Source organism: Phaethon aethereus (assembly GCF_964289735.1).
Source record: "Phaethon aethereus genome assembly, chromosome: 8".
In the NCBI taxonomy this organism is placed as follows: domain Eukaryota; kingdom Metazoa; phylum Chordata; class Aves; order Phaethontiformes; family Phaethontidae; genus Phaethon; species Phaethon aethereus.
Genome location: NC_138584.1, coordinates 8,089,552 through 8,116,769, shown reverse-complemented (window position 1 = coordinate 8,116,769; position 27,218 = coordinate 8,089,552). Strand labels below are relative to the sequence as shown.

Here is a 27,218-nt window from a genome sequence, read left to right as displayed (position 1 = left end):
TGGCTGGACTGAGACCTGAAGGAGATGTTGTAAGGTGGGATGTTTCTGTAGCATCAGGAGTCCCAGCATGTCACCCTCCTAAAAAGAGGGCACTGGTGGGTTGAGAAGTCCTGGTGGGCTCAGAGCTTGAGGGAGTTGTGCTCCAGGAGATGCACTGAGTGAGCGGTAGAGGCCTCAGGAAGGTCTTGTGAGAACCCCCAGAAGTAAGTTTGGGTGCTGGTCAGGAGGGAGAATGAAAGAAACCTGCCGGATCTGCGCCCGGGAGCTGTGTGGCAACCAGCGGCGATGGATCTTCCATACGGCGGCCAAGCTGAACCTCCAGGTGCTGCTCTCCCACGTCCTGGGCAGGGAACTGTGCCGGGATGGCAAATCCGAGTTCGCTTGCAGCAAATGTGCCTTCATGCTGGACCGCATCTACAGGTTCGACACTGTCATTGCGCGCATCGAAGCCCTCTCCATCGAGCGCCTGCAGAAACTGCTGCTGGAGAAAGACCGCCTCAAGTTCTGCATTGCAAGCATGTACCGCAGGAACAACGAAGACTCTAGCACAGACGACAGAGCTGGGGATGGGACTGTGGACCTTTCTAACCTGCCTGATGTACGGTACGCTGCCCTCCTTCAGGAGGACTTTGCTTATTCTGGGTATGAATATTGGACAGATCAAGAAGAGCACAGCTTGGAGCCACACAGCTGCCATGCTTCAGAGGGAGTGAGTAACCGTCCACGGCGCTGCCGTGGCTGTGCTGCGCTGCGGGTGGCTGATTCTGACTACGAAGCAATTTGCAAAGTGCCGCGAAAGGTGGCCCGAAGCATCTCCTGTGGGCTGTCCAGCCGGTGGTCGGCCAGCATGGGCAACGAGGAGTCATCCTTGTGCGATGCAGCAGAGTCTGCCAGTGCTAGAGGGCCTGTGGATGGGGAAAGCATGGAGGAAGGCACGCCTGCGTCCTCTGTTGAGTCACTGGACACGACCGTGGAGGCAAGCCCTCCACAGCAGAAGGACGAAGATACAGATAAGGGGGTGAAAGGAAACGGGAAATGTGATGATTTCTCCGATGACCACATGACCCCAAACTCTTTGCTGAGCGGGAACAGGCTGGAGCTGGCCCTCAGCTTGATCAAGGCTTTGGACTACAAACCCCTTCAGAGCCCTCGAGGCAGCAGGCTACCTATTCCTGTGAAGTCCAGCTTGCCCCCGCCCAAGCTCAGCCGTGACTTGGCAGATGGCAGCGCTTCTGCTGGCTTAATGTGTGCTGGTTCTGCTTTCCTGAATGCAGACAGAAAATCCTTTTCCAGACCTCCTTTGGGTCTTTCCCTGGAGATTTCTGAACTGCAGGAGCTGTGGGACGACCTCTGTGAGGATTATATGCCACTGCGGGTACAGGTAGAGGTCATTGTGCCGCCGTTCGATTGAGCAGTGTCCTTGCAGCCCAACCCTGAGCCCACTAGGGATTCTTCTGTGCTGAGATAATACAGATAGCCATGTGTCGCTGAACCCAAGGCTAAGAATAGGCAGCTCAGTCCTTTTTAGGTGTACTGCTTCTCTCCTCTGTCATTCTCCTGTCATCTCCGTGTATCCTCCTTGTGTTATGGGAAATTAACCTTCTCCCCGCTCCGTCAGCTCTCCCTGTCAATGCAGCCTGCTAGATGGGTCTAAGCTCCTCACATGCTTTGTCATTTTTCTGCTGAGAAAACATCAGTTTCATTTCAGCTTTCTCTTTGAGAAGTCAGTGTGACTTTTACCCACAACCAAAAGGGAGTGTTTTAAGCTTCTGGGCATGTGTTTTCCAGCAAATGTGCTTTCTTTGTGCTGGGGTAATGGTTCAGTGTCGGGAACACCTGCCTCCAGAGTCCTGCCTCTGCAGATCAGGCCTCCAACCTGCCTAACGTGCAGATCTGCACAGGTATCTGTGGTGCGTGCCCTGGGGAAAAGGTGTTTTCTTTGCAGGTGGATTTGTGCCAGAGGATGACTTTAGGGTTGGTATTCTAGATAATTGGTTTATTTTCTGATCCTTTGAAAAGATTCGTTGGTTAACGGCAGGTGTTGCTGAGAGGTGATGAAAGTTCCTGCTTTCACGGGACTTCCTGGTGCTGTTACCTGCCACAATGGCCGTCCTCCTGTAGCTCTGGGTTGCTTCTGTTTTGCTGGCTTTAATGAAATCTTCATTAGTATGCAGTCAAAAAGCTGAACTTGTAACTCCTTTACCACTTTTCTTAATGAATAGAAGGCCTCAGTCAGCCTCAATTCAGGAATATCCATGTCAACCTAATTGCATTCCCATTAGCAGCCTTAGTGCTGTCTAATGCTTTAGGTAGCCTGGGGGATTAGAAAAATGCATGTTTATTACTATGGCAACCGTAGCTGTGCTGAATTAGGCTTCCTATTCAGCCAGCGCTGCCTGCTGTCCCATCTGCTCGGGCGTTTCCCAGCACTGTGTGCTTTTCCCATAAAAACCTGCTCAAGAGATGATGCTAGGGAGGAATGTAGAAAAACTAATTTTCATCTGGTGCGCGAAGGCATCGTGCTGGCAGCCAGCGACTGAAGATGTGAAGCAGGGCGTCACTGCTCTTGTAGTCTGTGTGGCTTGCTATTAATTTTCACTGCTAGGGATATATTTACAGCATAAAAATAGGCTCTCTCTTAACAGAATGTGGCACAATCAACACGGTGCGTTTACGGCTTGGCTTTGTGTCATGTGCCGCCATCCTCCTCTTGGAACTGCTTTAGAGGAGTTTCTCCCACCTCCAGCCTCTGCCATCCGACCGTCCTTGCCAGGAATTCATCCTGCGGGATTTTTTTACTGTCTGTTTTTTGCAATGACGGCAGCAGCAGTTGCAGGCTTCGGTGCAGGGTCTGGCAGAAGAGGGAAAGCACTTAATCCTTTGAATGGCTTTAACAGCAAAAATGGGAAGCTGGATACAGCTAGTAAACTAAGTGGTTCTTGTATTTCTTTTTCTTTCTCTTTGTATGAGCAACAGTCTTAAAGTCGGGTACGACTGTCCAGCGATTCCTATGCATAGATGCCTTTCTGGTAATGCGGAAGGAATATATAGGACCACAGTTCCCTTATTGCTTTTGGGAAACTGTAGTTCTCCTTTAAATTTACTGCTGTAAGCTACGATTACCGACAGATCTGGTGTCAGGGCACGTGATCTCGTAGGTACTGTGTTCGTGGGCATTTTCTTGAACCAACAATTTTTCCTCTTCGTCACCACAGCCCCAGGAAAATGCCACCAAACCCAGCCTTCGTCAGATATGCCCTTGCAGCTGCCTGCAGTGCCGTGCTGGCAGTGAGAGGAAGCATTGCCCTACTGACAGCCAGTCTTTTACCCACTGTTCTGGGCAGATGTGAGCTTGGCAGGCTTAGATAATGTTGTGATTATTATTCTTATTTTTAAAGAAATGTTCTGTCTAGGTTAGTGTGTGCTGGCATTGCTGGAGTTGTACTGAGAAGAGATTGTCAGTAAAATTGTGATGTAGGGGAGACTGCTGGGGAGCTATGCCCTGACATGGCTGCAGGGAAGCACAAGGGAGGGCAGCTTGGGCTTTGGGACTTTGGACTCTGGAGCTGGCTCTGCCTTTCCCCTCCCTGCTTTTAGCTCTTTGCAGGCTTTCTGCTAATTTTTCTTTGGAACGTGCAAATTGTAAGGAAGGATGTGTTTTCCTCCCCACTGCTCCCCCCCCCCGCTTTTCTTTTCATCAACCTTATTTCAAAATAGCTGCTATGCGACAGATTCCAGTAGCTCTCCCTGTCTGATCTGAAGCCTTCTGGCTGGGGAAATTTGAAATTACTTGCTGTGACTATTTAAGTTTTCACTAAAACCTTAACAAAACATCAGGGTAAAGGGAAGCATTGCTTCTGTATGGAAGCTTCTGTATATGAGAGGCAATGCACAGGCCTGGGGGAGCTCCCCTGCACTGCCTGTCTTTCCCACAGACGGTGTTTCTGTGGTTGCTGAAGATGAAGATTCAATCTGACAGGGCTGATTAGAGTTAACTGTTGTTCTCCCTGCACCGTGCTGCCTGGAGCTGGTGCTCCTCTGTGCACTCTGAAAAGCTCTGCCATGTTCTCGTAGCCTCTGTGCTGCAACCCTGCCCTTGCCAATGCTCCCACTTAAACACCAGTACAATCGATCTCGTATTGCTGATGGTATTCAGGAATACTTAGGAGTCCTGTGAGGGCTGGGGTGGTTGGCTGGGTTTGAATGCTGCTCTCAGGAGTTAACAACTCGCTAGGTGGGAGGTAGCAAAATAATAAGACGGGATGACAAGGGATTAGTGTGTGCTCAGCCAGCAGGGTCTGGCAGGCCACACATCAGAAAGTAGGCTGTTTCCATTCTCAATAAATGGGTATGTGTCATGAAAAAAATCTCAGCTGTGGCACTGAATTTGCTACGGCTTGTGGAGCTGCAGGGAATCGCACAAGGCGTGGGTGCTGGAGTGTGGGGAGCTGTGAAGGAAAGCCCAGAGAATCACAAGTGGAGGGGTTCAGAGCAGAGAGTTGCTGCCAGATCATGGCAGGAGGGTAGCTAGTGGGAAGGATTGAAGGTTGTGGGCTTGATTAAGATAGAGAAGCTTGGCAGAACAGGGGAAGAAGGAGTTCAGTTTGGTGTTGGCTTTGTTTTGAAGCTTTCTGAAGCTGCCAGCAGGGCACGTGGGAAGGAGGGGAAGTTTCAGGGATGTGGCTTGGGTGCGGGGAGCAGATCTGTCATCAGTCTGCAGACAGTGGTTAGAGCCAGATGAGCTGCTGGGTTCATGGTATGGGAGTGAGGAGTGACAGGGAGCCCAGCCAGAGCCTCAGGGCAGCAGGGTGCTTCTGGCAGGTCGGGCAGAGAGCTGCCAGGTGCCAGCCTGCCACTCGGGTGAAGGCAGACACGTGCAGCATGACGTTTCAGAGGCAGTTAGAAAAGCCCAAGCTGCAAGGTCTCTGAGGGCTGACAGCTGAATAGAAGCCAGTGCAAGACTTAAGCCATTTGTCTCCCTTTTTTCAGAATCTGCAGGATGAACGTCAGCAGCCAGCTCCAGGTGACCCTGCAGTGGGGGAGCACGTGTCCGATCTGTGTGCTGCAGAGCTGCAGGGCAAAATCCAGCAATTTGAAGCTGCCAACAAGGTATTTCTTCATGAACAGCAAATTCAGTGCCTAGTGAGTCTGATGTAGCTGGTATTGGAGGGTGCCTCCTAGTCTGGCCAGAGGCAGGCATCTGCACCTCTGTTCCAGCAAGGGTGTGTGCTGACACATGATTCTCAGTGCAGTTGTCTGCCAGCTTGGGTTAAAAGCATGTGAGTTTTTCTGCAGCTGTTCTGTGTAAATTTTCCATATTTATTTTTGCAAACCATTATATTGGAAGAACTTCCCACTTGCCTGGTGAGCTTTCTGGGAGCTGGTGAAGGAGATGCGCAGGGCCATTTCCCTGTCTCTTGGTTTTGTATGGGCTGAGCCTGGTGCAGGAGAGGAAGACACCTGCCTTTTGAGACAGCTGACTCCTTTTTTGCAAGCCATAAGGGAGGTCAGCGCAGATGGCATCCTGTTTTCATTTGGATTTAAAGGCTTTCTTAGGAGAGAAACGTGCAGCTGAGTTGTCCTGAGGCAGATCAAATTTAACGCATGTTGCGAGGGGTTGATGTTCTTACCTTAGAGTTCAAGACCGTAAGTAAATTATAACCACTGAGAAAACAGAAGGATTAAATGGGAAAAAATGTTGGGATGGGATCTTTATTTCAATCTGGGGACAGCTGGAAGCTGTTGGAGCTGCCTGGACCAGGTTGACAGGGAAATAAAGAGGCCCAAGGCGCAGTAAATGCGGTTGGAAGTGTTTAAACAGTTCAGGGGGAGTGTCTCTTAGAGAAGAGAGAACATGACAGGTGTGTAAACTAATGAGCAACAAGAAGAAATCATGTGGCAGCACCAACTCCTTAAGAAATTGCAGCTTGAGTAAATTCCGAGGAAGATGCCTATCATCCAAGACTAAGAATGCCAACAGGCAGCATGTTTAGAAATGCTAACAAGCAGTTGTGTAAATGCATAATGTGTGCTGAGTCATGAACATTATGGTGAAAGCAGAGAACTGTCATAAAACTGTTTGAGATGGTAGTTTCTTTAGGGTGAAAAAATCTAAGCAAAAGTTCCTCAGGTTGTAAACCAGCCATAGAGACTAGTGAGACGTTCCCCTTTGCTTTGCAGCTGTGCTGTTGGCATACTAGCACTGGCTAGACTCTGTTGTGCTGAAGCCAGAACCTGAGACTAAATAAACCACTGATCTGATCAAATGTAGAATTACCTAGACCGGCAGTTGCTGCAAGAGTGCCTGGGTGGTTGAAGGACCCAGTAAGAGAAGGGACTGGAAGATTGTGAAGGGGCAGCTACAATGCCCTGGAGGACAGCAGAAGAGAAGGGGACAATTTTTAGAATGTGTAGCTTCTCCATGCTGATCTTTTTTTTTTTTTCCTCGGATCTCTTGTGAGGTTTTCGGGCTGAAGTAGCCCCTTTCCTCTTAAAGGAAACAGAAACAAACAATAGAAAATGGGAAGACTGCTGGGCAGTCCGAGGAAGACTCTTCCTGGAGTATGTGGGAAGCAGTATGATATGTGAACCCAAGCCTGGAACCTCTGCCCTGCACGTAGGGGCTGCGTTGGAGGGACCAGAACCACTGTAACAGTCCTGGGAAGGGACTGAAGGCTTTGTGTTTGTTCGCTGGTTTCCACACAGCTCAAACACAGTATTTACAGACTCTAGAGGGAGCCATGTTGATCTTGATTTGATGAACACCTGGGCTGTATGCACTTGGTTAAGGAGTGGAGTGAGTCCTAAGGGTGTTTATGTAGAGCATTAGGTAAGATTAAAAAAACATATTTCTGTCTTCAGTTGTTACAGGAAAAGCTGAATGAATTGAATGTTGAATTAAAATCTGTCCAAGAAACATCGCAGAGGCAAGATCATACAATCCAGAGTCTGAATGATGCCCTGAAGAGCAAGGAGACTAAGGTAATAGTTTTGGGTGGACAGCGTGGTGCTTACTGAAAGAGGAAAGTGTGCTAGTCCTGTAGGCAGTGTCTGGAAATGAATACTTAAGCCATTGCTAGGCATCCTGGATCTCATTAAATTAGTTCTCGTGAAGCTCTTTTACTTTCATGCAATGCTGACGTGTCATAATCCACAATGGAGGCTTGGGATGAAAGGGTTTGTGCTTGGTTTGCCAATGACTGGGCTTCCTATCCTTTGACTTGTAGATAGAAGAGCTGTACCATATCATCGAAGGGCAGAACGAGACAATGGCCAAGCTGCAGGACATGTTACACAAAAGCCACCTGGGACAGTTGCAGGTATGTCCCTGGAAAGCCTTGAGTACATCAGGTTTTATTCTGCAGGGATCCTGATTTTTAATTCCCTCTCATGAAGTGAATCTTTGAGTTTCTCTGCTTTCCACTCTTTTTAGATGTCAGAGAGCCCACTCTCATCACAGGATCAGCAAATGTCACTGCTAGATCTTCAGAACACGCTTTTCTGCACCAAGCTGGAGGTGCGGAAACTGAAGAGAGCTCAGCGCCAGAAAGAGCATCAACTGGCTGAAGCCAGGAGAGCAACCCAGCTCCTAGAAAGCATGGTGCATGAGGAAGAGCAGCAGAAAGAGGCAACCTGGAAACACAACCAGGTATGACAAGCCCTTAGCCTGGAAGTCTCTGGGTTTACATGACGTAAGAAGCCCTGATGTAGTCAGTACTCCACTGACATTCATCATTTCTGCCTGCACCAGTCTGGGCACTCTTGGCTAACCTCTTTTCACCTGTGGCAGGGAGAATTTGCCAGCCTCCTTAGCTTCGTATCTGAGGATTTAGAATCAGTGAAGGTGTATGTTGTCACATGTACATCTTTGGCTGGTGCAAATGTGCCATCTCTTTTTGCAGTGTTACAAAGTTAAAGACCACTGCTGCACAGGTTATTGACTGTGAAGCTCTGCCTGTAGCCAGAGCAAGGGGTTTAGATGGATGGATGGATATCCTGGGAGATGAAATAAATTCAAGCTTCTTCACCATGGAAGTGTGTTTTGAGATGTGAAAGCTGTAGTATAGCAGAGCACTTTTGGCTGTTCCCGCAGCCCTTGTTGTTCTTGGCTTCTTCAGATTGCCCTGCTGTTTACAGGTCTGTTGGGGACTGACTGCCAAGGTATGTGCTTTTCCCTCACAGGAGCTGCGTGCTGTGGTACAGCAGCTGCAGGCAGAGCTGCAGGACAAGGCTCAGCAGCTCCAGACTGTGGAGTGGGAGAAATGCCGTGAGCTGCAGGCCCAGGAGCAGAGAGTTCAGCGTTTGAGTCAGCACCTGGCTCGCAAGGAACAGCTTCTGCAGGTGAGACGCAGAAAGACTCAAGCTGAGCATAACTAGCCGGGGCCCCTGCTCCTCCTTTGGTATTTGGTGATGCAAAAGTCAGTCTGTAGCTTTTCATGCATGCCATTTGAAGAACAGAAGGAAGGAGATGCTTCTGGGCTCCCAGGATGAGGAAGAAGGCACAGGTATCTGAGTACCTCAGCCCACAGCAATGCCTGGTGAGCCCTGGCAGGTACTAGTCAACCAATCCCAAGTACTGGGACTCTCTGCTGCAGGGGGTAGAGCAAGTGTAGGATGGAGGGAGGTAGCCCTGATTGTCCTGTGCTGCTCTCGGGGGGCTTTCTGGACTGACAGGTGTATTAAGGGATTGTGTGTGGGTGACCTCTAGGAAACAAGGGAGCTTCTGCAATGCCAGCAAAGCTTGGACAAGAGCCCTGCAGCCATGAGTGCCATGTTGGAGAAACTGCAGCAGCGAGTCAGTGACAGGGATGCTGCTCTGGAGGTGAGCACAGCCTGTTGGTGATGTCTCAGTTTTCCCTGAGGCTCAGCCTTTGGGCTACCATTAGTGGTGCAGCCATCCCAACATGCCTTCTACATGCTCTTCATGGCTCAGTCTTCCAGAGGAGTCCTCTGAAAGGGAGAGCTGAAGTGCCCCACACAGTGAGTAGTGGGCTGCAGAGTCCTACTACCTCGTCCTGAGTGATCACCCCCCTCTCACCCTAGCGAGCAGTCGATGAGAAGTTCTGTGCCCTGGAGAAGAAGGAGCAAGAGCTGCAACAGCTCCATCACTCAATAAGGGAGCGCGGAAGTGACCTGGAGAGACTGCGCAATGTCCTGTCCAGCAACGAGGCCACCATTCACGTGAGTGCTTGTACCTGGGCATGTGGAGTCCAGCCTGGCTGTGGTCTGGTGCTAGACAAACCTTCCTGTGAATGCTCTGGTTGTTGCTGGGGAAAGCTGCTGCAGGATTGTTGGCCTTCCTCTGGCCCTACGTGTGGGGCAGGTTGCTGGGCCACTTGTGTTTCTGGGCCGGGTGTAGAGGTGAGTGTGGTGTCTGGAGAGGACAGGGGTAAATCTATGTGACTCCACTAGCAGGAGAAACTGGTATTCCCAGTTCTGCTTAATTCAGTAAAAAGTCTCTCCCTGGTTGAGCTGCTTCTGTTGTGGTCCCCAGAGCCTGGAGAGCCTCCTGAAAGCTAAAACCCTGGAACTAGAGCAGGTCTCAGCAACCTGCCAAAACCTCCGCTGGCTCAAGGAGGAGATCGAGGCTAAATCCTGCAGCAGGCAGAAGGAGCAGGAGAGGATCATTCAGCAGCTGCAAACCTGCCTGCATGACAGGAACAAGGAAGTGGAGGTAAGGCCTTAGCTTGGCTTCCTGAGCCTTCAGACAGTTAGTCTGCAGAGAGAGTGGTCCCAAACCAGAGCCTCCTGGCTGCCTGAACCTGTGCCCAGTGCTTTGGAAGCTGGCTGCTTTTGGCACCTGTAAACACCTGTGCTTGCTGAGATGCTGCTTTCAGCTACACCCAGGCTGAAGAGCTGTTTGTCCTTGCAGTTTGATGGTAACAATGTCTCTCCATCTCTCCCTTCCTCCCACTTGTTCAGGAACTTACAGCAACTCTGCTGTGCAAGCTGGGCCCAGGACAGAGTGAGGTAGCAGAGGAGCTGTGCTTGCGTCTTCAGCACAAGGAGAAAATGCTGCAGGATCTCCTCAGTGACAGGAACCGTCAGATCATGGAGCATGATGCTGAAATCCGGGAGCTGCTGCAGGCTGTGAGCACCAAGGAGCAGCAGAGCAGAGTGAGTTGTGTGCAGTGCTGCAGTGGGGAGGGTGAGGTAGATGGCTCTGCCTTGCGTTAAGCAAATGTGAACTGGTCTGTGACTGCTGTTGGTGGAGCTGCTGAGTGTTGAAGAACCATATGGGTTGCCATCAACTGTTTCTAGGTGGGTCTCAACCCATCACATAGGAGCAGTTATGAAGCAGCAGCTCTTGTAGCAATGTTCAGGTGTCAGGTCCTTGTTGTTAACTCAACTGGGCAGGGTTTGTGTGTGTGGTGGGGAAGGAGGTGCAGATCCTCTTAAGTATTGGTGCTCCTGGGCTTGGGGCAGCAGAGGGGCCGTGGGAGGGTCACTGCTTCATGTGGGTGTTACCAGACCAGAAGGGAAGACTCTGAGCTGTTTCTTGTGTAGCACAGAAGTCTGAGGAAGCTCTGCTTATTGCCTCTTACACATTAGTGAAACTAGTGCATGATCCTGGGCATGTAAATGCCACTTAAAGAGCCACAGCTCTTACTGTGCCTACTCTTGCATACTGGGTGTGGTTCAGTGTTACCCAAGATACTTTTGCAAACAATTGAGTTTCCTTTCATAAAAAGGGGGTTAAAAGGCCAAGCACTGCCTCCTGCTCTTTGTCTGTCCTCTGTCTTTCTCCACTCCTGAATGGGGTGAGAGAAACTGAGGAGCTTGTTCCTCTGTAGGCTGAGAGGCTGAGCCTTGCTACAACTGTCTGGTAAGTTGGAATAGGAGGGCTGCAGTGGAGTGGCCAGGAGCAGTAGCTCCCAGGGTGGTTTGCAGAGCACTTCTAGTCTCAATTGGCAGCTAAATATTGGGTTGGTTTTCCTTAGTCCCTAAGGAACGTGAGGGACAGGGATCCCACCCCTGATCCCAGCCCTGTCCTCCCGTATTTTTCCTGCTCAATCAGACGGCTGCTGAGAAGATGGCGCGTGCTTTGGCGGAAAGGAGCTGCGAGTTACAACTCCTGCGTCAGCATGTGTTGGGGAAGGAGCCTGTTGGGAGCCAGTCGGCTGTTGCCAGGCTGTTGAAGCAGGACAAGCAACCCATACAAGTAAGAATTGTGCACTGTTTCTCTGCCCGTGGCCTTGGGGTTCCGTGAAGAACTGATTGCCACAGGAGGAAATGGGAGAGAGGGGATCACCACAGAGAATGATAGAAATGAAAGTGAGATTAGGGGAGAGACTTCCTACAGGAGGAAGAGAAGAAACTGAGGAGCAGAAATGCTGCCTGGATGTTCTGATCTTGATTCCACCAGCCTTTGTCACTCAGTGTCTCCTTTCGTTTTGATCAGGCAGTATTTGAGTCCTCAGGGCACGTGAGAGTATGAAAGAAATCCACCCTCTGACCTTCCAGCATTGACCCAGTCCTTCCTTGGGCTGGGCTGCCTGGCTGTATTGTAATCCCCTCCCTGACATTGTCACATTCTGGAGGGGACAAGAGAGCTAATTTTAGGTCCCACTAATTCTTGGCAGAGCCTGCTGGCTGTTGCTGTCTCTTCCACAACTGGAGTTGGTATTTTTAAAGCAGCTTTGCTAAAAAGCCCTTTGAGGCTGAACACAACTCTGAGGCTACATATGCCACACTCCTATTTGAGCAGCTGTTAATGGTTTATCGGTGAGCTGACATGTTGAATGTTTTTAAGCAGCTGTAAACAGGTTGCTCATTTCTATTCCCAGGATCAAAGTGAGCTCTAGAGACTTCCAGGGACGTGTGTATATGGGCCAAGCTCTGTGTTTTCTTTCCTGCATGATCTCCCTGGGCCACATCTTTGGATGGAGATGTAGGTCTCTGTAGAGTCTCAGTTGAAAGATGGGTTTGCTGCAGTTGAGTGAAACCTGTTTAATCCTTACTATGAAGATGCTTACTGCCAACAACCTCCTAGTGCTAGATAAAATAAGGCCAGAGCCCTGCTGCCCACACATACAGCTTCTAAGTATTCACTTGTCCCCACTGCCTGGCTAGATCCCCTTCATTAGTTTCTCACATTTCAGAGCATCAACAAAGTGGATAGCAGCTTTGCTGCAATCCTGGAGCTCTGGGGAAGCTGTGAGTGCTAGATTCCTCATAAAGGTGCAAACCTGAAGGCTTTTGTGTTTTCAGGAAATACTGCAAAGAGCTTGTGGAGCTACAGCCATTGCCGGACCCCCACAGGGGGACAGCAGCACAGAGGAAGGTGAGTGCGGTGACAGCTTCTTTCAAGGTCCCCAACCATGACCAGGGCTTTTTGCTGTAGGGGGAAACATGGTTACAGGAAACTGTGAGAGAGTAAAGAGCTTTGAGCAAGAGTGAGTGTTTTGAAATAAAGCTGTGTCTCCCCTTTGGGCGATGGTTTGGGAGTGTCTGGGGTTGGAGGTATGGGAAAGAGAAAGGCTGGTGTTGGGCTTGAGGTGAGGTGCTTCTGCTCAAGAGCTGATGCTGTCCAGTGAAGGGTTTTTGACTTTATGGTTCAGGCTGGACTGAGGCAAGTGCAACTGGTTTGGGTTTTGCCTTAGGGCCAGGACACCTGAACTTTGCCAGGGGTGGGACAGCAGGCCTGGGATGTTGCTGTTGCCTTGAGCTGCTGTTCAGGGATCAAGCAGGGAAGAAGAGTGTTTACTAAGGGACAGTGTGATGGGAAGTGCAAGCAGCATACACTTATCTTGCCAAAGAGGATTTCTGTCTGATCCTGGGGTTGGAGCTGACACACTGTAACCCTGCAGTAACAGAGCTGTCTTTGCAGTTGCAACGTCAGCAGCGGAACTGGAGAAGGATCTTGTTAATGCCAAAGAGGAGCTGGAGCTAATGGCAAAGAAGGAACGGGAAAGCAGGGTGAGCTTGTGATGGAGTCTGTGCTAATCTCCCTTGCTTACAGGAGACCACTGGGCTGCTCCTCACTGGAGGTTTTGGACCCCCCTGTTGTGAGGGTACCCCCAGGGAGAGAAATGGGGCAGCATCTTGCAGTGGGGCTTTGGCTTTCTGAAATCTTTCATGGACTTCTCTTCCCTTCCTAGCGGGAGCTCACTGCTCTTCAGTCTGTCGTGGCCACGCAGGAGGAAGAGCTGCAGGTGCAGGCCTCGGATATAGAGTCCTTGACCAGGACCATCCAGATCAAAGAGGACCTCATCAAGGTGAGGTAACACACTGTGCTGAGTCATTTCTGCCTGGGAAGGCTGCAGACTTGTCTCTTCTTTCCTCACATCCTCAGAGGAATGTGGCTGGCTGTCCATGGATGGTATTGCTGCTGGTTTGCCTGCAGCTCTCTGTGTTACTTTGGCCAGAAGGCAAAGGCCTCAAACCCTCAGAGTGTCGTTACTTGGCTTTTTGCTCCTTGTGTACCAAACACCTTTCTTCGAGTCCTTTAAACAGAGTGCATTATGTCCCTTCTCAGTTCTTGTTCCAGGCTGTTGTCTTTGCCTAATACACTCTGAGTGCTTTGGCACTTCTTTCTTAGGAGACCTAGGTCTTCCCAAACACTGGAAACTTTTGGCAATTGTGTTCCAGGGAGGATTACAAAGGTCCAGCTGTCCTTATTACTGATCCCTTCTTCACTGAGCCCTCCTGCTGTTGGTTTTCAGGATCTGCAGATGCAGCTGGTAGATCCTGAAGAAATTCCGGCCATGGAAAGGCTGACACAAGAAGTGCTAGTGCTTCGGGAGAAAGTGGCTATAGCAGAGTCACGAGGACAAGAGGCTACTGGAAACAGAAGGCAACAGGTATTGTGCCATGTGGGCCAAGCCTGGATGTTTTTATATTTCTGCTGGTGCTAAGTTATGAGGCTTTCTTTTCAGCCTTTGAATATGCTGAGATGTGCTTGTTCTCGGAGGCTGGCTGTGTGTATAAGGGGCATACAAAGGAGGAGAAGATTGGTTCCCTTTAACACTTGTCTCAAGGGCAGAGTCTTTTGGGACACCAGGGGTGACACTGATCAACTTGATCACTTGGACGCAAACAAGAGAGGAGGGGGAAGCCTTCTCTGGGGCAGCCAGAGCCTCCTTCGATTTCTGTTTGTTAAGTGTTGTATCTTGTCTGTTCTCTCTAACCAGTTGTTACTGATGCTGGAAGGGCTGGTGGCTGAAAGGAATCGGTTAAATGAGGCTCTCCAGGCAGAGAGGCAGCTCTATGGTAGCCTGGTAAAGTTTCACACGCACCCAGACAGGTAAGTGATGCTGCCTTGGCTGCCTGCTGCCCTGCTCCACTGCTGGGGCAAGCGTGGGTGATCCAGTGGGACAATCCCTGGAGCAGTGATCATTCTGCAAGTCTGAGAGCCTTCAGTGGGAAAGAGGGAGTCTAGGCAAAGAATCAGACAAATGCAGCTTTGGGAGTCCAAGTTTTAGGCTGCCTTCTTCCGTTGAAGAGGCTGCAGTGGCCAGATTTTACATGCTACCTAAACTCCCCCCATTGCCACCTCTTGTTCAGGCCCTGGAATTTCCATCTCTCTTCCCTGGCTTATCTATTCCTGGCTCAGCTTCTGACCCACACTTGGCCACTTTTCAGGGGCTGCTGTTAAAATTCCCAACCAACTGTTGGGTTGATAAGGACCTACCTAGATGCTTATCCAGGCGGTTGTCCCGCAGTGCAGTACGGCCTGCATTCTCTGTTCTCCGCACTAATCCCCTGCCCTTCATGGGGCTGCAGCCTATGGGATATTTGAGCTACCTGATAGCAAGACAGCACATAAGTGGAGTGCTTGGGTAAGCACTGAAGAACAGCTGTGACTAGGATTCCCCTACCATAGACTGGAGCTTTTCTGGGGGATGGCTGTGCTCTGGGGAGGTTTAGAGGTGAGGCAAGAGGTGGCCAAGCTGCCTGGGGAGAAAGTGAGGCCTGTGCCTGGAGTAAGCGGCAGTCCCGGATGGAGGGGCCAACTTGGTGGGCGCTTGCTGCAGCCTGTCTAATCCTCTTCCCTTTTGTGCGGCGTGTCTGCTTAGCACTGCGAGAGACCACACTCTGCAGGTGGAGCTGGAGGGGGTCCAGGAGCTCCGGGGACAGCTGGAAGAAGCTCTTGGAAGAAGCTTGGAGCGTTTGAGCAGGCTGGAGACGCAGGGCACCATAGGAGGTGGGGAACAGGAGCGTGTGAGAGTCCTACCCCAGCATGCCTTCTGAGCACTGACGCTCGCCCGCCTGCCACGGAAACGGTTCACTAACCGAGCGAGCCTGTCTCACTGACTCTGGGAGGGTTGCTTTGGTACTTAGTAATGGTACGATAGAACTGGTGCAGGGCTTTTTTGTTTGATTTTTTTTTTTTTTTTTTTGAGCTGCTTTGGAAACGGTGATCAGTGCAATCCACCTGTGTCTTCATATATGTTCCTGTCTGACCCACCCTGGTGGCCACTGATGTATTTGCACACTCAAATCATTCCATTTTAGTTGATTTCCCTCATCTCCCTTCTCCTCCCACCCCCATGGGCCAAATAAAGATTCCCTTTCTCTGAAGGAAACACCAAATGTTCTTTATCATCTCCCAAGTGCATGAGTGTGAGTTTTTGTATTCCCTCACTGTTTTTCTTACCCAGTGACATCCCCCTCTTGGGTTGATGGTGGCTGGCCCAAAAGGAGAAGGGGTAAATGGAAAAGTGGGTTCCAGAGCCAGAGAATTTGAGAAGGGCCACAAGACCTGCTGGCACTTCCTGGGGCTCTTACACAAGTCTTGAGTGTAGAACCAACGATTCATTTTATGTTTAAACCAAAACCTACTCCAGTATTGATGATTTTACTGACTTCCCCCCCCCAATTGTAAGTTATCTCAGCCTGGCTTGTGAGTGCCTTCAAGGGAGAGCTTTCTCTTCTTTTTGACAGATGGTTTGGGGTGACTGAGACCTGTCCCTGCTCCCAGGGTCTGGGCTGGGTCTGCCGCCTCCCTTGTATGTGCATATTTCGTTTACAGGCCCCACACACCCCTTGGGCAATGGCCAGGGCCCTATTTCTGTTTTGCTGGGAACAGTCCCACTTGTCACCACTGCATACCTTTTCTAGGGCACCTTTCACCTTCTCTGGGAGCATTGGGGCTCGCGTGAGAGCTGAAAAACAATAGCACCAGCTTTCCACTGACCAGTGCTTCCCATGCGCAGCAGGCTGTGGATCAGCTGTCTCATACTCAAGGTGTCAGAAGCAAATTTTGTACCTTTGAGCATCTGTTTCTGCTTGCTGGGGGAGCTGAACTAGGCGTGGGTGGAGCAGAAGAGCTCCGTCTTGCTGGGCTGCGCCGCCTGGACCTGTGACTGCTGGGCTGCACATCTCCTTGTGACTCTTCACGTGGCACCACCTATCCCATGCCTTGCACCCGTGCTGAGGTCTTCTCTTCCCTGCCTCAGACAGGGATGGGAGGCAGCGCAGCTCTCCCTTCACACACAGCAGGTCAGCACTACTCTGCTGGGTGTGCACCTAGCTGTGTGGTGAGTTCAGCAGTTCTCATGTGGCCTGAAGGGACACAGCTGGTGGCTGCTGGGCAGCTCTGGTACTTGGTTAGCTTTTCCTTTCTTGTGTTTCATCTCATTCCCTTCCTCTCACTTCTCTGTGTAGCACCATCTTCTCTTTCTCCTTCTGCCTCTCACTTTGTAGGAGTCTTTGTGTCCCTGTCCTTTTCTTTCCACTTTCCCTCCTCCATCCTGGCACTGATGCCTGGCTGGCTCCCTGGTCCGTCGGGTACCATGGAGCCCAGGACGCAGCACAGACTCGTTGGCATAGCATGAGGGAAGTCTTGGCTTGGGGCTCCAGCAGCTCTCATCTCTTCTTGTGTGTGTTTTGCTGCAGATCTGTCCCTGGCCTCTGCTAGCATCACCGCTGTAAAGTGCCCCACAGGGGAGCATTATCCTAGGCTGAGGTGTCCCACCTTTTCCTCTCTGTTCTTTGGGGCATCATCCCTGATATCCCTGACTGTACACTCCTCTGTACTGCAGGAGCACCAGCCTGAGCATCCCATGCCCGAGAGCACCCTCTGTCACGCTGTGCAGTGCTTTGTGCTGTCTTGTAGCACAAAGCTCCACCTTGGTGGAGGTCTGTCCCCTCTGTTTCCCTGGGGACCTTGCTTCCCTTCCCTTGTTCCCAGCAGGGTGAAGACTTCCAGCGCAGCCAGTGTACCTGGGTGACCTGTGCCTGTGGGCCATGTGCAATTTTCAATCCATGCAACTAACTGTCTTTGCCTTCAGGCTAGGTGTGAAAGACAGAGGAGCCTGTGAGAAATAGAGCCGGGGTGGCATCCCTTGTCTCCTTTGCTAATAATACACAGAGCGCTGAGCAGCCCCTGTCCCTTTGAATTTGCACCCTGGTGTGCAAATTCCTGCTGCAATGGAGGGCTCAGGCACTTGGTGAACAGCAGCCTGGGCACTGTCTGCCCTACGTGCACACTTACCTGCTCCCCTAGCACCACCTTCTTTTCTGTTTTTCTTCTATTTTTGTTTTTTCCTTGAGATTTGTGATCCCTTTTTTGGCCCTAGTCCTGGAGGGCTGGGAGCTGTGGGCAAGGGTGAGAAGTGGGCTGCTGTGTCCTAGGACAAGAGGTGGTTCTCCCATGTCCCCAGAGCAGCTGTGCTGGCTGTGAGCCACCCTTGCCCACCCAGCTTGGGATGCCTCTGCACGTGGCCCTCAGCCCCCCAGCAAAGCCTGCAGCTGAGGGTCTATGTCCCCTAACATTTTGGGGCCTTGCAGCCATCGAGATGTAGCCCTAGGTGGTTTGCCACCTGGCAGGCTGTGTCCCTGGGGGCTCACGGGGCTGTGCTTTGGCTCTGCTGAATGTCACCCACAGGAGCTGGTGCTCCACTGCAGTGCTGCTGCCACTTCCAGCTGCCTCTAAGCATTTTGTTCCTGGAACAGCGCTTCTCCATGATGGCTGCCCTTGCTCCCTGGGGCACGGCTGCTTCAGTGAACAGGCTCCATCATGCAGGGTGATGTCTGCCCAGGCTGGGCAGTGAGGTGCCCCTGATTTTTGAAGCCTCCTGGTAGTTGCTTGTCATGAGTGGGTCTCCTGAGTGTGCCACCCTCTATGTGCACAGGGTGCTGTGCAACTGCCTGCCCTGCTGCGAGGTGTGCTCCTGGCTGGTCCTTGGCTCTGTCTCCCAGGAGCCACATGCTTCCCTGCTGGCTTCTCCTTCACCAGTGATGTTTAGCCTCTCTCCTCCTGCCAGGATCGCTCTGTGTTCCCCTGCTCCATGTTCAGCCTTGCCTGGGAGCTCCAGACCTGATGGTGCTGGTTTTGGCCAGGGGCAAAGCACCTGCATCTCTTGCAGGGTACAGGCAGCTGCCAAACCTGGCCCTGCACAGCCCCAGGAGCTGATCTTGGGCCCTGTCCAAGCTCCTCTCTGTCTGAGGCGAAGAGGGGTTGGGGGTATACCCATGTCCCAGCCCAGGCAGTCTAAGCCTCAGCAGAGCAGGCAAGGCCCTGCAGCTGGGTGGGAGGAAGGCTGCCCAGACAAGGGTTGCAAGCCCTTGCCCCAGGCTGTGCACCAAGGGGCCAGGAGCAGAGCTCTGTGCAAGCAGAAGAACATACCCCCAGCTCAGCTCAGTGGGGCAGGGTGGGCCCCAGCCCCCTTTGCACTGTGGCATGGGACACAAGTGTCCCTTTAGCTCCGCTGCAGCTCTGGAAGGCCGGTGCAGGGCTTGAAAAGAGCCCAGTGCCATGCACGGCAGCCGGGCTTGAGCTGCCCCTGCCTGGGCAGGCGATCGTGTGGGGTGCACCCCCAAGGTCCTGCCAGGTTGGGACAGCACCAGCGAGTCTCCCTGCCCGAGCATGTGCTGTTGCTGGGTGCTGTGGCTGCGGGGTGGGTGGCACGTATGCGTGTTGGGGCAGCAAGCACGAGGTGGTGTGAAGGCAGAGGTGTGGATGGGGCGGGTGCCGTTGCTGGGGTGCCATCCCTAGGGCTGCAGGCAGCTGAGACTGTCCCCTCCCTCGGTGCAGGCCCAGCTCGGGGTGCTGGGCTGGAGCTCCAGCATGCAGAGAGGGGGTGGCAGGGCACAGGGACAGTGGGGAGACCTCAGTCCTGCTGGGAGTGCCCGGGCACCAGACACGTGTGAGAGCAGCCACCTGCCCCCGGGCTGCCCACAGGGGCCACGGCATCACCAGGGAGGAGGGGACAGGGGCAGTGCCACCACCGGCACTGCTTTGAGCACCCTGTTGTGCTGTGCTGTCCCCTAGGTCAGGCCACAGGCATAGATGCTGATGATGGCAGCACCAACTTGGCTGACAGCGTCAAGGAGGAGGCAGCCCATGGTGTGGCGACGCAGCATGTGAGTCGGGGCAGTGCGGCACTGGGAACAAGGGTGGCAGAGTTGGGCACTGCGCCACTGCTGGACCGTGTCCTAACCCCTTCAGAAACGTCCCTGTCACCCTCTGTCTTTGTCCCTCTAGAGAAGCCCCTGGGCCCCTAAGGAAAGCCGGGGCACTGAGAGGGCCCCGATGGGGAGCATGACGCCCGCCATGCTGGAGCGGGAGCTGCGGGCGGAAGAGGAGCTGCGGGAGCTGAAGGCACAGCTGGAGGAAGCTGGCTTCTCCTCCGTCTCCCACATCAGGCAAGAGTCCTGGGACATGGGAGCCGGCGGATGGTGGCAGCTTGAGGGTGCCCCCCGTGTGTTGGCCGCTGCCTACCCTTCACAGGGCTGTGTGCCCCCAGGAAGGCGATGCTGAGCCTGTGCCTGGAGAATGCGGAGCTGAAGGAGCGGATGGGCGAAGCCACGTCGCTGCTGGAGAGTGGGGAGCAGGAGGAGGCTGGGCTGGGCACCCCCCTGGCCCCCGAGCCCCGCAGGCTGCAGCGGAAGAGCCGCAGCACCCTCGGGGACTGCCCGGCTGGTGGCAGCGGCGACGGCCAGGGGGTCCCGGCAGAGCGGGGAGCTGTGCCCACCAAACGCCCAGCGCTGGAGGCACGATCCCAGGATGATGTGCCCAAGAGACCCTGCCCTGGCACCCTGGGTGGCAGGGACGGGAGCCATGTAAGTGCCCTGGGCACAGGAGACAGGGATGGGAACGGTGATGGAGGTGGGGAGCTCATAACCCATCTCTCCTCTGGCAGGCGGAGGGCACGGTCCCCGGCGGTGGCTGGCCAGGGCTGGGCGCGGAGCTGCGCTCCCAGGTGGCACAGGGCCAAAGGCAGTGCCAGGAGCTGCAGGACAAGCTCGCCGCCTCGGAGGCCACGGTGCGGGCACAAGCCGAGCAGCTGAAGAAGTACCACATCTTGCTCCGTGAGTTAAAACCCCGGGTGGGATGGGGGCCCGTGGTGAGCCTGGCGTGCACTGTGCGTGGCACTGTACGTGGGGCAGGGATGGTGAATCCTGCCCAGAGGGGGATCCTGAGCTGACAGTGCTGCCTGGCAGGTGAACCCCATGCGCAGCAGCTGAGCAAGCAAGTGCAGGTGGACTTCCAGGACCTGGGCTATGAGACGTGTGGGCGAAGCGAGACTGAGGCTGACCGGGATGAGACCACCAGCCCCGGTAAGGAGAGTCAGCAGCTCTAGGGACCCCTGTGCCTTGCCCACCGGGCATGGAGAAGTGACACCATGCCCTGTCCCCTCTGCAGAGTGTGAAGAGCCAGATGTATTCAGCGAGCCCAGCCTGGGTGATGAGCTGGGGTCCCCGTGCCGACCAGGGGTGCCCAGAGTGGGCAAGGCTGCCCGGAAAGCCGTGGTACCAGCAGACATGGGGGCCCTGCACCAGCACATCCAGGACCTCAAGGCGCAGCTGCTCAATGCCAACAAGGTGATGCAGAGCCTGCAGCGCCGTGCCCGCTCCATCTCCGTCACCAGTGGCTATGCCTCAGGCACCGAGCGGCCCCCACCGGGTCCCACGCCCTTGGCCTCCCCGGCACACAGCCTGACCGACGAGGACGAGGGCTGGCAGTCGGATGGCCACGGCACCCTCTGCCCGCCCGCCCTGCGGGCACGCCGTGACCTGCAGCACCTGGTGCACCGCGTCGCCCTCCTCGAGGCGCAGCTGCCCGCAACCAAGTCTGGGGGGGTTTTGCCCAAGGACCTGCAATCCGCCACCTGGCCAGGGTATGACTGTGGGGATCAGGGACAGATGGGGAACTCTGGGGGTCTCCAGGGGTTGCCCAAGGTGGTGGCTTCTTGCTGCGTGCTTTCCCTGCAGCCAGGCTCCTGAGGTGTTTGCAAGGTGGGGCAGAGCCCCAGGGGTAGACAGTGCACAGACTCGGGATGGGACGGTGCATCCCATCCCTGCTGTGCTCTCCAGGGGTATCTGGCAGCCCTGTGGACCCCCCACTTGCCAATCCCCCCTAGGAAGTACGACTCGCTGATCCAAGCACAGGCTCGGGAGCTCTCCCACCTGCGGCAGACGCTGCGGGAGGGCCGCGGGGTGAGCCACAGCCTGGCCCAGCACCTGCGCGATGCCCTGCGATCCTTTGAGGAGCTCCTCCGTGGCACCGACATCGACTACTACCTGGGCCAGGGCTTCAGGGAGCAGCTGACCCAGGGTAGGCAGCTGGCCGAGAGGCTCAGCGACAAGCTGGGCACCAGTAAGTACCTTTGGGGGGCCACTGGGGGCTGGGCATCATGGGGGCACGGTGGGCCAGGAAGGGATGCTTTGATGGCTGTCGAGAAGGGCTGGGGCTATTTGGACAGCTTATGCTGTATGGGCTACCTGCTTCAAGCTGGGCTGTCCTGCTATGGCTCTGTTTGGGGATGGGCAGCCTGGGGCACAGGGACACTGACTGGCTTCTCTCTGGCTTGGTTTTTCAGGAGATCGACAAGATGGGGAGGATAAAAGCAGCCACGAACTCCTGGCGCTGAGGTACCTGTTCCCAGGGAAGGCTTGAGGGACCTGCTCTGCATGGGTACCCCAGGGGCCATCACTGCTCTTGGGATGAGAGTCCAGGGTGCCCTCAGGGTCCCTGCTCCAGGTGGACATCCCGTGGCTGACTCTCCTCTGGGCATGGGGAGCCCCAGGCTTGGGCTGGGTACCCCATGGCTCCAGGCAGCCTTGTGGCACAGGTGGGACGCGGCATGTGGGGTGTCATGCTGGAGCGTGCACAGCACAGCAGGGAAGGGCTGTGGGATGGGGGTGCCCCTGCCCTGCCAGCCCCGGTGATGGCCCACATCCACAGGCTCAGCCGGGAGCTCCAGGAGAAGGAGAAGGTGATCAAGAGCCTGGAGACGAAGCTGCAGGAGCGCTGCGAGTCCCCAGGCAGCAGCCACCCACCCTCAGAGTCGTCCCGCTCTGCCACCAGCACATCCTTCGTGTCCGAGGGGCTGGAGCCCTGCTCCGACGGCGACGGGGCCAGCGAGTGCAGCCAGTGCCACGAGGAGCCCGCCCGACTCACAGGTGCCATGGGGTGCACAGGGGCTACAACCGTGGGCTGGGGACGTGCAGCCCCTCTGTAGCTTGTGGGTCCCTGCAGCAGTAGGTGCCGATCAGGCCTAGGCAGGGGCTGCCCATGGAGCACCGTGCCCCAACGCCAGCCTAGGGGGGTGAGCACACAGCACCTGGGGCTGCAGGGGAACCTCTCGGGAAGCCCTGCCATGGTACCGCAGCCCTGCAAGGCTGGGACATGACCGGCCTCGTGTTGGCTGTCCCAGCCCGCAGTGCCTCTGGACACGGCGACATGGCTGCTTGGGGCGTGCTGGGGACCCCAGTGCCCCGGGAGGAGGGGTCCATGCCAGGCTGAGCCAGAGCTGTGTTAACATCTCTCTCCATCTCTCTCCTGTCTCTAGGCCTTCAATTTGATTCCTTGTCCAAACCTGTTAGTGCCCCCCTGCCTGCACTGGCCCCAGGGCTGCCCCCCTTCCTGCCTGCTGGGCCCCTCCCTCCTGCAGCCCCCCCACTCCTGGGCTGCTGTGGGACCCCCATCTGCTCCCTGGTCGAGGCGCAACAGGAACTGCAGGTGCTCCGGAGGCAGCTGGGAGAAAGTGAGCACGCGCCTCCAGCATGGGGTTGGTCCTGTCTGCCCTGCGTGCCGTGCTGTGCCGTGCTGTGCCGTGCTGTGCCGCATGGTCCCCCGCACTCTCTGACTTGCCTGTCCTGCCCTGGCCATTCTCCTGCTGCCCAGGGCCACCGTTTCGAGGCTGGGTCCCATCGCTCTGGCTGGGGGATGGTGGGGACGTGAGGCTCTCATGTAGAGAGGACCTGGCAGGTGGAATGGACACAGCCTGAGGCAGCACTAGCCGTTGGTGGGGGCTAGTGCTGCACATCCTAGGGTCCCTGGGAAAGGGCTGGTTGGGTTAACTGTTGTGTAGGAGTGGGGCTGAGACCCTCCAACTCATGTCACATAATCAGCAAGCCCTGGGAGAGCCTCTGCTCTTCAGGAGGAATGGGTTTGACCAGGATAGGAGGCCAATGATGGGGGATCACCTTGGGGGCACATGGGGCTGCACTGTTGGGCAGGGCAAGAAGGAGGCAAAAAGCACATGGCCAAGAGTGTGATACCCCCGTTCTTCCTCCCTGCTCATTGCCCTCCTCCTCATCACCACTTTACCCTGTGTGTGCAGGTGTGACGCCCGTGGCACCAGCAAAGCCCACAGCCCCACTGAGCCCCTTTGGAGAGTGCAGCAAAGCCCCAGCATCGCTCTGCCGACACGGCGCGCTGCAGAGCCTGGCTGAGATCCCCGGGGGCACCGAGACCCGCGCCCCCTGGGACGTACCCCCTCCCGGCCGGCTACTTTACAGGGCCCTGCCATCGGGGTACCCCTCCAGCCAGAAGCTAACAGGTAAGGTCCATACCGGAGAGCACGGGGGTATCCTGGCTGGGTGTGGGGGAACAGGAGACGCGGCACCAGAATGGCTGTGGGACATGACTCTTGTATGGGGCAGGAGAGTGGGGACGGCATGGGGCAGGCACCACAGCCATCCCTGCCCTGAGCCATCTCCTCGGTTGTGGCAGGGGCAGACCTGCTGGAGGAGCACTTGGCGGAGATCCGCAGCCTGCGCCAGCGCCTCGAGGAGTCCATCTGCACCAACGACCGGCTCCGGGAGCAGCTCGAACGCCGCCTGGCCTCCACCAGCAAGGCCAGCGGTACGGTGCTGCGCTGGGGCCGGGCCTGCCAGGGAGCTTTTGTGGGGGCTCAGCCTTTGCACACCCCATTGCACAGGGAGGGCGCTCACCCCGTGCACGGCAGGGTGTTGGGAGAGAGACTCAGCACCCGACCCTGCTTTGCAGGGTTGCCCAGTGATGCCTATGCCCAGGGGCTGGAGCCAGGGCTGCAGCTGAGCGGGGAGAACCAGGCTCTGCGTGACGACAACCGGACCCTGCGGCTCCAGCGTGACCACTTCTCCCAAGGTACGGCCAGGCCACCAGCGTCCCAGAGGACACTGGCTGAGTGGGGTGGCAGTGACACCTCCACGCGCTCTGTCCCCAGAGCTGGCGCGGGTGCAGGAGGCGCTCCTGGCTGCCTGCTCCCGGGTGCGGGAGGCTGAAGCAGAGTTGGGCCAGAGGCGCGGCGAGCAGCGGAGGCTGGTGGAGGAGCTTGCTGAGCGCCAAGAGAGCGTCCGGCAGCTCCGGGATGAGCGGCGTGCTCTGCAGGAGGACAACAACAGGTAAGGTTTGGGGCATTGTGGCCTTGGGGCCAGCAGGGCTGGGTGTCATGGCTGGTCCTGGACCCACGTGTCACCCCTCTGTAGGCTACAGCACACAGTGACGCTCCTGCAGCAGCAGTGTGAGGAGCACCGCCTGCTCCTGCAGACCCTGCGTGCGGAGCTGCACGTCTACGAGAGCCTCCCCAGCCCCTCTGCCGAGACCCATGCAGGTATGGGACCCACACCAGCCCCGCCAGACCCTGCCACCAGCCCAGGTCTTCTGCACAGCTTCTGGTCCTAGGGTGCCTGGCCCCTCTGCAAACCTTAGGGATCCCAAGCACCTCTCCTTGTCATGGCAGTGGGAGGGACACGGTGACCCTGCAGGCAGGCAGCGAGGGAGGGAAGGCCACTCAGCTGCTCCAGGCGTGGAGCCATGGCCGTCCACGGGGGCTCAGACACTTCTTGTTCCAGGCTGCTTCCCATCTCCTCCAGTGCGCGATGTTGGCACGAGCTCAGCAGCTCCCCTCTTCTCCCCACTGCCTTCTGACACCGCGGTGGCCCGGCAGATGGATGGTGGGTACTGCAGCCTGCCCACACATGTGCCTCAGGGGCTGCTGAGACCTGACAAACTTGTGGCAGCACCCCTGCTGAGCAAGGGTCAGAACCCAGGGCAAAGCCAAGCCCCTGGGATGGGACGTGGAGGGCCACAAGAGGAGCAGGCAATGGTCCTCACCCTGCCCTCCTTGTCCCACAGAGCCACGTGGGGCAGACCCATTGGTGAGGAAGAGCAAGGGACTGACAGGGGCTCACATCATTGGCCACCTGGACACTTACCAGGCCCTGGAGCAGCACATCCTGGAGGGGAAGGCACTGGCCTGCGAGCTGATGCGTCTCACACGCCCAGTGCTTGGGCTGCCTAACTGCCCGCTCCCGGGAAAGGAGGTAAAGCGTGGGCAGGACGGGGCTGGCAGTGGCTGGGGGATGGACCCTGCTCTGTCGACTGTGCATAAAGCAGCTCTTGAGCCCAATATCAGCCCCGAGCCTTGCAGGGCTGGCAAACAGCAGGTAGCGTCCAGCCTGGGGGCTGTTGCCGGCACTGCTCTGCAGTGCTGGGCTGGGCACAGCAAGTCCCTGGGTGCAGCGGGATGCGGGTGCCCCAACAGCACCTGCTCCCGCACCCTTCTCCCACAGGCCTTGGGGTGGGCAGGCGCGGGGCACCTCTGGGGCAGCGCCAGCGCCCTGCACCGCATCCTGGAGGAGTGTGCGTCTCTCCTCGACGCCTTCTGGAGCGCTGTGCTGCCTGTCAGCCCGGCCCAGCACCAGGGCAAGGTAAGCATCAGGCTGGGGGCTGGCAGGGCACTCCGGGCTGAGCACTCACCGCTCACCGTGCTCGTCTTGTCCCAGGAGCAGGAACTGCGGGGAGAGATCGTGGCACTGCGAGCCCAGCTGTCTCAGAGGGAGGATGCCCTGCAAAGCACGGCCGAGCAGCTGCGCAGCACAGCCCAGCTCAAGGACAGCATGGAGCAGTTCATCGTGAGCCAGCGTACGTGGCCTGGGTGGCATCCTGCTGCTGGGGGGCACAGCCAAGCTGGCCTTGTCTCTGGGTGACTGCGGGGGCTCCACAGCCCAGGGACCTCATTGACCCCTGATCCTCTCTCCCTCGCAGTGACCAGGACCCACAATGTGCTGCGCAAGGCCAGGACGAACCTGGAGGTGAGTCCACCCCAGCAGCCAGTGGTGGGATAGGGGTGGGTGTCTCCGCCCTGATGAGCCCTGATGCCCTGGGGATGGGCACAGATGGCAGACACCCTGTGCTCTGCCAGCAGAGTGGTGGCTGAGGGGGAGAGCTGAGGGGCCAGCTGGGTGCAGCATGTGTATGGGGACACATGGGATGCATTCTTCTTGGCTGTCCCCAGCCTCTGTGTCTGTGTCCCCAGGGCACAGCAGTCCCCTGACGCAGGGCTGCCCTGGCAGTACTCCCCCTTACTGCCACAAGTGCTTTCTCGCCAGGTGAAGGCCCAGCATGCCCTGCCCGTCGCGTGAGCCCCAATCAGGGCAGGGAGCGATGCCCCCCGCCACGGAACAGCCCGCTGGCTGCCGAGCTGTGCCACACTGGAGGGCTGGAGTGGACCCTCTCCCTGCTACTGCCAAGGGCTGGGGTGGACAGGGGTCTGGCGTGCAGAGTGCTGCGCAGTTTGTGGGTTTGGCCTCCTGTGGTGGTCGCATGCCCTCTGGCCACCTGTGCTTGGCATCGCAGCAGCAGCTGCTGGCTTGGGCTTTGCCTGCCCCATGCTTCAGCGCTCACCCCTCTTCCACCCAGAGTGCTTAGAGTGGGGCATCACAGCCCTCCACACCGTGCATCTCTCACCCCAGGACTTCGTCCCACTTGTAACCCTGCTGCATACCTGTCCCTGCTCGTGGATGTATGTATATGTATATAGATAGAGGTATCGGAGCTGCGTTTCAGGGGCTCCCCGGGCACGTCGGGGCCCCAGCGCAGGAGGAAGATGTAAGAAATGCCATGTTCTGTTCAGTGGCTGGAGAGTCCCCAATAAAGGTCTCCTTTGGGTTGCGGTGTTTCTGGCATGCCCATTTCTGCAGTGCACCTCCCTCCCCAAACTACCCACAGCGCAGAGGGCCATAGGCACTGGCTGGCCCCAAAGGGGTAGCTCTGTGCCCTA

At 55.8% G+C, this 27,218-nt stretch overlaps 1 protein-coding gene across 1 annotated transcript; it reads left to right on the top strand.

Annotated features, from left to right (window-relative positions):
• PDE4DIP (phosphodiesterase 4D interacting protein) lies at positions 1–26,580 on the top strand (the record flags this gene model as incomplete). The annotated part of the gene is made up of 38 exons (XM_082002775.1): positions 1–1,381; positions 4,990–5,109; positions 6,862–6,981; positions 7,227–7,319; positions 7,433–7,648; positions 8,182–8,340; positions 8,708–8,821; positions 9,043–9,180; positions 9,494–9,673; positions 9,922–10,116; positions 11,018–11,161; positions 12,211–12,283; positions 12,830–12,918; positions 13,101–13,217; positions 13,665–13,802; positions 14,133–14,245; positions 15,018–15,145; positions 19,217–19,308; positions 19,430–19,590; positions 19,692–20,007; positions 20,088–20,256; positions 20,389–20,505; positions 20,591–21,065; positions 21,309–21,544; positions 21,768–21,819; positions 22,133–22,350; positions 22,740–22,934; positions 23,514–23,732; positions 23,906–24,037; positions 24,182–24,301; positions 24,381–24,558; positions 24,643–24,767; positions 25,009–25,110; positions 25,292–25,479; positions 25,729–25,866; positions 25,942–26,080; positions 26,204–26,250; positions 26,548–26,580. The coding sequence occupies exons 1-38, from the start codon at positions 233–235 to the stop codon at positions 26,578–26,580; spliced, it is 6,738 nt and encodes a 2,245-aa protein (XP_081858901.1). The 5' UTR covers positions 1–232.
• Between the last annotated feature and the right edge of the window lie 638 nt (positions 26,581–27,218).